We start from the raw sequence: 12,443 nt of genomic DNA, 5'->3' as shown, positions 1-12,443 counted from the left end.
AGATATAATTGTGAAATAAATGCTCGCTTATTTCTTCAGTTCCACATGAATCAAATACAAGTGTGTAAATAGATCTAGGTTAGCAGTTGAAGAACACAAATTTCTGGATATATGCGTCGACGTCATCCTGAAGGTTATGTTTAAAATCATCAAATGTCTCTTTGTAGTTGACTTCACTATTATTGAAATGTACTCGCCTATTTCCATGGATAACCTCTACAATTTCTTTTTCTGACTCAGTGTTGAAACTGAAATGTTAAAGATAACAAGTTGGTGTGGTGCAGTGGTTATCACGTTAGTCTTACACACTAAAGGTCCCCAGTTTAATCTTGGGCATTAATATTTATTTTGTAGTTTAAATGTCATCATCTAATCACTAACTTATTAATGATGATGAATTTTTGGCAAATAATTGGGTGTTTATAACATATATACACGTTATATTAATTGGTTTCACATCCACACATTAAATTATATAACATATCTAATATACACAACACGTTATTATTTGTGTGTCATGCAAAATCCTCATGAAAATATGTATAATCTAAGATATAATTGTGAAATAAATGCTCGCTTATTTCTTCAGTTCTACATGGATAATTACGTAAATAGATCTAGGTTAGCAGTTGAAGAACACAAATTTATGGATATATGCGGTGACGGCAAGGATATGTTTAAGATCATCAAATGCCTCTCTGTAGTTGACTTCACGATTATTGAAATCTACTCGCCTATTTCCATGGATAACCTCTACAATTTCTTTTTCTGACTCGATGTTGAAAATGAAATGTTAAATATTCCCGTGGTTGATATGTTTAACAAGTTGGTGTTGTTTAGTGGTTATCACCTTTAGTTTTACACACTAAATGTCTGTAGTCCAATCATGGGCATCAACATTTATCTTGTAGTTTAAATGTCATCATCTAATCACTACAGAACTTATTAACATATCTAATATACACAACACGTTATTATTTGTGTCATGCAAAATCCTCATGAAATTCTTCGGTGTCATCATCTAATCACTACAGAACTTATTAACATATCAAATATACACAACGCGTTATTATTTATGTGTCATGCAAAATCCTCATTAAATTCTTCGGTTCTACATAGATCAAATATAAGTGCGTAAAAAGATCTAGGTTAGTAGTTGAAGAACACAAATTTCTGGATATATGCGGTGACGTCGTCCTAAAGGATATGTTTAAGATCATCAAATGCCTCTCTGTAGTTGACTTCACGATTATTGAAATGTACTCGTATATTTGCATGGATAACCTCTACAATTTCTTTTTCTAACTCGGTGTTGAAAATGAAATGTTAATGATTCCCGGGGTCGATATGTAATTCATTGCCTGACCTTAGTAACGCTCTACACCCGGACATATCTTGTAATCCAACAGTTTCAAGTATACTAGACATTGTATGGATGCCTAACCAATGAAACATTGTACGTTATAAAACATTTAGCTTTATTGTTGATATATACCCCAAAACTTTTCGTCCTACATGTCAAGATCCTTCCTTAGCTCCTTCGGCCCAACCAACACCCCCTCCTTGGCTCCTTAGGACCAACCTACACTCCACCTTGACTCCCTAGCCCAATATATGCTCTCTTTTTTTTTCTTTTTCTTTTTGTTTTTTAGAAAACAAATATATGCTCTTCTTCTACCTCGGACTCCAATCACTTTTTTGGACCATACACATATCCAATTCCTCTATTGATATCTACTGTTGATAATAAATTAAATATTTCTTAAATAGTTATTTACAAATTTTATTACTTATACATATGTAATCGAATCGAGTGACAAATATCAAGTAATTTAAACAATATGATGGAAAACTTTGTGATATAACGTAATTAAATGCATTAATTAACTGAGAGATTTTACCAAAATAAAAGAGTATATTAAGTAAACAAGACAAAATGAAACACAAGAGGGGACATAATTTATTACACACAAAATAAATTAAACTTTATGACTAGGATCATACAAGAACCTAACATATCTCGAACAAGACTCGAAATTTCTGGAAATTAAACGTTTTATATTGTGTAAGTCGATAGTAAGATTAATCCAGAAAGTGGAAGAATAGTTCCCAAAGCCAACCATGTTCTTCCAATGCAACGACGACCGCCACTCTTTTGTGGCGCACTTGCAGGACCGCCTTCTACAGTTCCAAATAACAATCATCATCATCATATCCAATATTCCAATTACACCCAAATGACAGCCAGGAAAGCTAAGGTTAAAATTCACATGATCAATTGGTTATGGATTCAATTCAAGGTGTGGTAGATGTACCTGAAGGGATGGGAGTATGAGCAGGGCTACTTGCACGACCAAATTGATAGAAAACTTGAGCATCCGGTGACTTGGGAGGCAAGTGGAGCAGAGCTGCACCCATTATCACAACTCAAATTCAATCTAATCCTTTCTTAATTTAATGGTAACCGACGGAATAAATTAATCTGGGGACCCAAATTAATTAAATCGATAAATAAAGGATAATAAATAGTGATAAGATGTTAGTGCAATAGACAAAGCTTTTTTTTTTTCTTTAATTAAAAGCCAATGTAATGAGTATTCAAAAAACAAAAAAAAAAAGCCAATGTAATGAGATTACAAAGTTAATAACAAGACAATTATAAGAAATTTATACTAATCCGCTCACCAACTACCCCTGCGAGAAAATAACAGGTAATTGCATCCGCTTTGACCAGGTACGGATCCTGCCCAGCCTCGTGGCCGAGCTTGGCTTTGGTTTCCGTGACCGAGGCCATTGCTGGGCTCGGCCTTTGACAGTCCAAGTCAGACGTTGGACTCAGTCTTCAAAGACAGAGGTAGAGCACTGGGCTCAGCCCTTTGGCAGCTGAAGTCGAGCTGGGGCTTAGCCTTGAGACTCCAGTGTCAGTAGATGTACCTATCTTTCTCTGCCCTACCAAATTGATTTGCTTCGGACTCATCTCTAATATATTCATTAATAATCATGCAGGCATTTTCACAAACACTTACCGGGACACTCAGAAATGTTGGATGGGGCATGGCAAGCAGAAGGGAGACCCAAGGCAAGCGTGAGGTTGATGCTGAGCCCCAACTGTGGGTCATTCCTGTCTTTGATGAGGAGACACAGACACTTCTTGCTGCTCTTCAACACTTGCTTCAATCCATTGCAGCAGTCAGGGGTTGGCGACGGCGCGTTGCCCCCCACGTACGGCAGGCACGTCGCTAGCCCCACCAACGACTCCGTGCACTCCTCCTTGTCCTTTGATGTATCGGAGTTCGCACCGCCGGCGGCGAGAAACACCAGGATCAACAATACGTTAATTGTTCGGGTTTTCATCTCTTGATTGAGATAGAGCAATGTAACTGAAATTACAATGTTGCTTTTGCTATTTAATTTGAAGAAGAACGGTACAGTGACGGGAAATTAAAGATGAGATGGCATTCTTTTCAACTTATATAATGATTTTGAAGTGTTAAAAAACATTAGCAAGGCATAGACACAAGTTTGAAGGCTTAGCCAACAACTACAAAAGTGACAGTAGTATGAAGCATCATCATTTCATGAAAATGATATCAGGCGCACTTACACAGGGAAATTATTGAGGTAATTTTGATTTTTTTTAATTACTTGGTTAGTTATTTAATTAAAAATACTTCTTAATTGAATAATTAGTCAATCGGCATCATATATCAAGCGAACATTATCACCTAAACTCTACTATTTCTCAGTTAGTTTTGCTTGTTATTATTTATTTATTTTCCTGATAAAATGAGTGATAGTGCTTGAAAAAGAAAAAACAAAAACAAAAAAAAACAAATAAAATAAAATAAAATAATATAAAATAAAAAACAAAACAAACAAACTTTTTGTGCTCAAGTGCTCATGCCTTGTTGAAAAGTGTTTCACACAACTCTATTGCTTTGACACCTCATCATCTATGGCTTTTGACTTTTGAGTTTACTAGAAATGCAAATCTATAATATTTTTTCTATTAGTTCCATTATTGAAAAAACGTTCTACCAAACCCCTTCAAGTCGACCAAATAATAATAATAATAATTTAGTCTTATTGTTATCTATTTCACAAATTGCTATTAAGTTGGCACTTATTAAACTTTTATAGTATAATTTTGGTAATTTAATCTGACACATGATATGAATTGGACAAGGTGATAACATTAAACAAACGTTTTAAAAAAATTTTAAAATAAAAATTGTTGGATTGAGACAACAATGACTATCTTTATCCAATGATACGGACCCAAATTTTATACCATGATCAAGAGTCCACCATGCATTGTAGATCTTTGTCTAAAAGTTATGTGCCTGTAATTAATATATTATATGTTTTAATTATTAAATTATGTACTTTTAAATAAATTGAAAGCGCATAATAGGTTAACTACATGCACATAATATGTTAAATGCATATTACGTGGTTACAATTAACCTATTATGTGCATGTAGGTAGTTTATATATTATGTGTCTTCAATTTCAACTAAATATAATATATATAATAATAATAACATAATATTTACCAAAACATAATAATAATAACATAATGAATATAATAAGAGCCAATGAAGGTAATGGTATAACGAGAATAAAAATATATTGGTGTCACTGTTTGCCACAATGAATTTACATTATGCTTACTTTTTTGTATAATTATAAAATCTTTCCTCATTTGTCCTTACCATTTTTTATTTTTTCCAAGGTACTAACAGAAGTTACAAAACTAAATAGTTAACAATATAAAATTTGACACTATTGTTTTCCATAAGGAATGTGTTAGGTTCGCATCTTATCCCAATCAAGAATGACATAACTTCATTTTACAAATTTAATTTTTAAATTAAAAATTTCAATATATACAATACTAAATGTGTAAAAAGTAACAAAAGTTAATAAAATATATTACTAAATAAATTACAACATTATCTAAGTAATATGATTTTCTTAAAATTAATTTTAGAATTTGTTATATCACATTTCTAAATTCAAATCTCATCATCACATTTCTACTTTAAAGATTATATTTAACATTATAAAAATCAAACTTGTAATAACTTACAGAGTTTGTTCATTCTTATAATGGAAATTAAAGGTCTAGACCGGCCAAATCCTTTTCCAGTTGAAGGATGGGAATGAAGCATAGTGGATGAAAGAGTGCAGCACTTTACCAACACACTATGGGATTGGGATTGTGATGGAGGCTAGTTAAGCAGTAGTGATGGAAGGACCACTTTGATGCATTGTTGTTACTTAAGTTTTGTTTTATATGATGTCCCAGACTTGCCCTGACATCACTCTACATTTTCATGAAGTCATAAATAATAATTTTTTTAAAAAGATCAGATGTAGTGTAAAAAATATAAATCTTATTTAAGTAAATCAGTAGACTCTATACTACTGTAGAATTACTATAAATTTGATCTATTTAGTCTTTATACCTATTTTTTTGTTGCCCAAAAGTATCCCTCCAGCCAATAACTAGAAGACTAAGGGGTCGTTTGACAACTTGGAAAAATGGAAGATTTTCTTAAAAAATAGAAAATTAGAGAAGTGAAAAAAGAAAAATTAGAGGAGTTGTTTATTAAATTTATTGTTCCAAATTGTAATTTCATTTCTTTTATCCATCTTTCTTAAGGAATTTGGAGAAAGCAAAAACGGATGAATAGTACTTTTAGACCCAAAGTGCCGGTGCCTTTGCTTCACGTTTCCGCATTTCTTCTTTTACATGTTTTCACGCCTTTTCTACTTCAAGTTGTTGTTATTATTATTATTATTATTATTATTATTACTATTATTATTATTATTAAAGTATTATTATTATTATTATTATTGTTATTATTATTACTACTACTACTATTATCTTTTATTTTTATTATTATTATTATTATTATATTTCTTTACAGCATGTTTGGTTCACGGAATGAATTTTAAGGGAATAGGAATAGTATTTCATGAGTAATAGAATAGGAATTGTATTCTATTGTTTGGTTCGCCGAAGGAATATACTTTAGGAATGTAATTTCAATGTTTGGTTAGTTTAAGGAATAGAAATGAAATGTGTTTAAAAGACATAAATACCCCTATTTTTAGAAAATCAACTCATAATGTAGAATAATAAAAATGTATTATTATTGTTGTTATTATTATTATTACTTACATTTTTAATATATATATATATATATATATATATATATATATATATATATATATATATATATAGGAATCTATTCAAGTGAGGGCATTAGGATATTGGATGGTATAAGATTGATGTATTTTTTTGGTTTATTTTAAGCGTAGGCGATATTATTTGTTTAGTTATTAGGATTTGGGGGTTATTTTTGTCATTTGGGCATAATTTTAAATATGGTAGCTGATTTCTCGTGACTTTTGGCTTCCTATTCACGCACAAAATCAGTTTCCCTAGGCGTTCCTTTTTCAATTTTCGAACCGTCCGAAGTCCTTTCATTATGTTCGTGTGATGTTTTTGGCTTCTGGTGATTTGGGGGGGAGGGGGGTTTCTTCATGCATGGCTCGCAGATGGGGTTCTCCCGTGTTTTTGGTCAAAGATGGTGTATTCTGGTAGAGTTTTGCTATATTGTTGACAGGGGGGGTTGGGGAGGGGGGGGGTGAGGTTTGTGGGGGTTGGGTTTTTTAGTGGTTTTCTCGTCAATTCCATTTTTTTAATGTTTCTTTTGTGTTTTGTAGTTGGTGATGGTGTTTTCCGGTAGGTTCTTGGTGTGTTGCCAGTGGTGGTGATGTTTTTAGAGTTTGGGGTTTTTTAGTTGTTTGCTTTGTAATGTAGTTTTTTTTTAATGATTCTTTTGTGGTTGTGGTCGGAGATGGTGTTTTCCGGTAAGCTTTGCTGGGTATTATTTTTTTGTTTTTTTTTTATTGATTCTTTTGTGGTTCTTGGTTGTTTGCTGTGCATTCTTTTTTGGGTTATTTGAATTGTGTTGCATAATCACTGTTTGTTTTTGTAATACCCATTGTTAGCAAAATAAGTATACTTATTTTTATTAAATGAAGTCAACAAGTCAAAGTATATTAAATTTGACCTTGGATAAAAATTATCAAATTGCCCTTGCCTCACCCTTAAAGGTTAAGAAATCATTTGGGTTGGAGAAAGACTTCATTTGAAAGAAGATAAGCTAAGGAGTTTTACGAGAGAGAAGAGAAGGAGAAATCTTGAAGCTTTGATCTCCATCATCTTCAAGCTTAGGTCTCAAGTTATTGGAATGTTCTAGGTAAGTTTGATCTCCATATTTTACTCTTCTCGAGTTGGGTTTATCGTTAGAGCCTTAAGATTGATGTTTTGAAAATATTATGGATTTGACAAGGAGTATTTGGGTGAGCTAAATAGCTAAGATTTGGATGTTTTAGGTAAGTGGTTAACTCTTCTCTCCTTATTTTGTAAAACCCATAACTTATTTTGGAATCTCTACTACTTTGAATACCCATTTTAGGGTTAGTTTGAGTTAAAAATATTTTAGGCTTTTGATATAATATGACTCAAGCTATTTATGATTGTTAAAGTCTGAGTTCACTATTATGCGATATATGAGTTATTATTATTAATTTTTAAGTATATGTTTGAAGAATTGCTATGATATGTTTTTTGGACTATTAAGCTTGAGTATGGATATCATTGGCATGCCTAAGTATGGATGTTGTGAATAAGTGAACATGACCTTTTGGACTTTAATTGTATGTGTGATTGGTACTAAGGGGTTTTACTCTAAAAGAGGATCAAGTAACTTATTTTAAAATTATTAGTTTATGAAGTCATATTTGTTTTGCCAAGTTATGAGTTATTCGGATTCCATATTACTTTTGGATATGCACTTTGTTATATGGTGTTAAGGAAGTGATTTTTGGTACAATGGGCTATTTGATTATAAGAATTATTTGGAATGTTTGACCAAACTCATGAGGCAACCTACAATTTGTTATTTGTTTGTTCGGCTTGGAACGTTCCTAAATGCTCATTCCAAATCGTCAAGCTTGACTCATTCCGAATCGTCGAGTCTTTACTTTTGAATTATTTGTTGGTGCGTTCCATCCGACTCATTCTGAATCGTCGAGCCTGGCTCATTCCGAATCGTCGAGTCTTTTTAGATCATTATACCGATAATGGCATATTCCACAGGGTATAATGGTGGGTGTAGGTTGCCAATGAGTCATGGGTTAAAGAATGGTTTGAGCTTTTGAAAGTATTATGCTATGAACTACTGTTGATGCCCATGTAGCTAAAGCTAAATCTTCTATTTATTACTCTAAAGCTTATTGTATATTTTTAAGGTTACTTGATCCGGGGTTGAGACGAGTATCACTTACTGGGCATTAGCTCATTAATTTCATTTCCTCATGTTTCAGAGTAGTTAAGGAGTACAGTTGTGAATAGCACTCGCACTCGTGGCGGGGTCTTGGACTTGACTTTTGAAACTAGGAGGCTTAGTCCTAGTTTTGGAGCTTATCATAGATTTTTGCTTGCGTTGGATAATACCTTGGACCCTTTGTATTTTGGATATATAACCTATTATGCTTGGTTTTTAGTGCTTGTGATGCATTTTGGACATGCTACTCTTGATTGTAAATATTTAATAGTGGTGACACTACAAGAATTTTCACATTTACTGACAACAAAAGTTGTCACCAAAACTATCGATTTTGGTCACTATTGAAATTAGTGACCAATTTTTGAAGTCGTCACCTGTCGTCACTATATCCCCCGTCACTATTGTAATAGTGACGACTTTTGAAAAGTTGTCACAATTACTCAAACTTTTGTGACAATGTTTACGTACACTAAAAGTACTTTTAGTGATATCAATAGTGATCACAATAAATGTACAATTTGTGACTTAATATGTTATTACAAAAAATAGATTTAGTGACAACTAAAATCATTGCAATTAATTATTTTATTGTGACAAGACTTTTGTCACAATAATTGTACTTATTTTTTAGAATTATTCTTAACACAAAAATAATTTTTAGTGACCTAAAAAAATAGTTAGAAATAATTACATTGTTGTGACAAAAAACATAGTAACAAATATTGTATTAGCATCGTTTCTCAATATTTTGAGTAAATACCCAAAACACCGTTAAAATTTTAATTTAAAAATTTTTAAAAAAAAATTCTTTGTTTGAGTAGAAGCCTCAGGCTTCATTATTAATTATTAATGAAGCCTAAGGCTTCTATTTTTAATTAATGGCAGTATAAGGGGGCGCTGAGCTCCCATTTTAATGAGGGAGCTCAATGCCCTCCTTTTAATTGTTTTCGATGTGAGATCAAATTTGATCCCACATCACTTTTATTTTTTTTTAATTTTATTATTATTATTATTATTAATTATTAATTTGGTATGGTTTAATTCTACCTTCTACTCATATGTCTAGCAATGCATGTAAAGTATAGAAACCAATGAGATAATTTAGGTCAAATCCCTCTTGTGTTCATTGATCTTCCATAGAGTAGAGAGAATAGAGAGAGTTTTGTTTCTTAGGTCTTTCTATAGAGAAGTAGAGAGAGGGCCAAAAGTCCCTTCTTTGAAGGGTTAAGGTCCCTTTTATAAAGGTAGCCCCGTACTTGAACACGGTCTACGTATCAAATACTCAGGGCCGAATACCCAGTTATTATTATTATTATTATTATTATTATTATTATTATTATTATTTCATTCTAGCTACTACTACTATCTTTGATGATAATGTAGAATATGAAACTTTGTAGACTAAATTTTATTTATGTGAGTGATGCTTGCTAAATAAACGTGTTCAATAATTTGATCAATTTAAAATTGAATTATCGTGTGGGTGAAATTGTTACCCAATCAACTAAACTAATAATTTGTTTCAATTAATTGGTCGAATTAATTAATTATTTATAGATGATGACACCATATTGATAGAAGAACAAGCAATCCCTAGGAATGACATTCTTAGTAACAACTAATTACTCGTCACAATTATCATAAATTAGTGACAAAATTTGAAATCAACAAAATTATTGTCACAATTTAGTAATTTTTGTTACGAAATTATAGAGCGTCACAAATATTTGTAACAATTTCATCACAAAAAAATGACAATATTAGTGACAATAAATATTCTTTTCTCACAATTATTCCTCATTTATAATGGTACTAACCAATTATATTTTTATTCACAAAATAAGTTGTCACAAATATTATAAACAAGAGTGACCAACATCTATTTGTCACAAAAAATATTAAAATTTGTGTCCACATTATATTTTGTCACAATTACATTCTTTCCCACCATAATTATAATGCCGCCAAAATGCACATACATTTAGTGACAACAAATAGTGACAATGTATGTGATGACACTATTATTCTAGTAATAGTGACAATTTACTCGTAACAAATACTTGCTTGTCACAATTACCATACTATCAGTGACCAAAAAAAGGTTATCACAATTATCCCACACAATAGTGTCGAATTATTTTTTTGGTCACAAAAAGTGTATTATTTGTGACTAAATTATAAAGTGTCACAAAAGATTTGTCACTAAATGTCTTCATTCTTGTAGTGTGAATTGATGAGTTTTTGGGAAGAGCTAGTTCTTTACATGTTATCATTTTGGGTTGTGAAATTCTTATATATTCAAGTGTTGTTATGAAAGTTATGAGAGGCAGGTATGGTTAGGCTTCGTATTGTTGCAGGTTTTCATGTAACGGTACGGCTGGGTCATGTCCTAGAAGTGGGGCATGACAGTTTTTCAGTTTTTGGTAGAGTGATTTATCTTTTCATAATGTTGTGTGGACAAGGGGGTTTTTCCACCAAAGGATTGGAACCTCTTAAATTTAACAATATGGTGATGCATATAATCAGTGCATGCGTATTTCTCATTGTAGTTATTATAGTTTCTTTTTACTGGAATCTCTTTTATTATATCAGGTGAATTTTTGCTAGTTTAATTGTGTGCCAATCTAGGGAACAGTGTATGTCTGACTATATATGCTTTTCGCGGTAGCAATTTTGAGCTTGAAAAATCAGTGCTCATTAATGTATTCCATGAATGGTTGTTTATTTATTTATTTTATGAAACACTGTCATCTACTAATGTTGTTTATAATTTTAGGGCACTATAACATCATAAAATAACTTCATACTCGTGTGCTGTGGGGCACCAATTGTGTGTGTCTATTTAGTATTTAGTTGTTGTTGTTGTTAGGAAACTCTACTTTTTACTTTTTGAACAATGGGTGTCGCATGTGTGTTGGTTATTTGACCAGGGTGGTTTATTGTGTGCCTAATGATTGTATGTTAAATTTCAAGATGACAAATGTGTGCCACGTATTTGCCCCTCGTTTGCCATCGTCTTTAGCCTTGCGTGTATCAATAACAAAAAACGCCACATTCACAGCTCTGCTAAATGTATGTGCCCATCTGACTCGATTAGTTTGCCACATATATAGTATATTTTTGCATGCCTATTCATTCATTAACCCAAAACACGTCATACAATCAAATTCCTTAATTCAACATTATTATTAAACCAAAACTACCGTACTTGTTTTGAATGGCTCACATTCTCAAAACGTGAAATATCAGTTACTAAATTGTATGTAATTAAAAATTAAAATGACATGTATTATCCCTGTTTGGCACACGTCGGCGTGTGTTTATATTTGCTCATTGTGCTTTTTGACCTTTAGGCCTTGCTCATTGTGTAACCCTCTCGTGAACAAATTAAACCATATATTTTACTCTTACATCTCCATCTCGGGTCCTCTTCATTGTGCTGCATCGCACATCAAAGCCTACAAAGGCGGCATATTCTTTGTAAAAACGGAAACCCTTGTCCAATATCTCGAATCGTTGCCCAATGTATAGTTTTATTGTTCCATCGCACTCAGGTATACATTCGTCTTCCTCTTCTTTGCGCTCTTCACCATCACACTCTTCACCCTCACACGCTACATCATTGATATCCCCTTCATCTGTCATAGATTTACTCCAGCTACGTCACACATTGTTTGCCAGGATGTCATCCATTATATCTACACAGTGTATTGCTCTTAATATTTCACGTACAATTGGGCAAACATTACAACCATTAACAAACACATCGCTAAACCCAATGGATTACTAGTTAATTATGCATGAGACATTTAATAAACCATTGTTGCACACAACCCTATGGTCATTACTTGGTTAATTTTTCTTGGTTCAAATTCATATCATAATACTGTAAATACTTTACCTTCAATTCATTCTCAATCTTATACTATGTATTAAATACAATTAATTGACGTCATATAAGAGAATTTTTTCCCATATTTCCCTACATGTAATAACTAAACATAAACATTCCTAACCCCATAAAATCTTACACTAACTACCCTAATAGATTATTTAGTGTAAGATTCAAAATTC

At 32.2% G+C, this 12,443-nt stretch overlaps 1 protein-coding gene across 1 annotated transcript; it reads right to left on the bottom strand.

Annotated features, from left to right (window-relative positions):
- Positions 1 to 1,895: 1,895 nt before the first annotated feature.
- On the bottom strand, positions 1,896 to 3,515 carry LOC116030372 (protein YLS3-like). The gene is made up of 3 exons (XM_031272603.1): positions 3,027 to 3,515; positions 2,316 to 2,408; positions 1,896 to 2,181 (listed from the first exon to the last, which is right to left on the bottom strand). The coding sequence occupies exons 1-3, from the start codon at positions 3,352 to 3,354 to the stop codon at positions 2,057 to 2,059; spliced, it is 546 nt and encodes a 181-aa protein (XP_031128463.1). The 5' UTR covers positions 3,355 to 3,515; the 3' UTR covers positions 1,896 to 2,056.
- Positions 3,516 to 12,443: the final 8,928 nt, after the last annotated feature.

The sequence above is a fragment of the Ipomoea triloba genome, chromosome 9 (assembly GCF_003576645.1).
Source record: "Ipomoea triloba cultivar NCNSP0323 chromosome 9, ASM357664v1".
NCBI classification, from domain to species: domain Eukaryota; kingdom Viridiplantae; phylum Streptophyta; class Magnoliopsida; order Solanales; family Convolvulaceae; genus Ipomoea; species Ipomoea triloba.
Note: the sequence above shows the minus strand (reverse complement) of the source record. Positions and strands in the feature narration are given on the sequence as shown.

What these genes read in the sequence shown, in the direction of transcription:
- LOC116030372 (XM_031272603.1), bottom strand. Translation starts at nt 3,354, where the DNA reads ATGAAAACCCGAACAATTAACGTATTGTTGATCCTGGTGTTTCTCGCC. An exon ending in CAACATTTCTGAGTGTCCCG is followed by an intron (nt 2,409 to 3,026) that starts GTAAGTGTTTGT and finishes TAATGGGTGCAG; the next exon opens with CTCTGCTCCACTTGCCTCCC. An exon ending in TCATACTCCCATCCCTTCAG is followed by an intron (nt 2,182 to 2,315) that starts GTACATCTACCA and finishes TTGGAACTGTAG; the next exon opens with AAGGCGGTCCTGCAAGTGCG.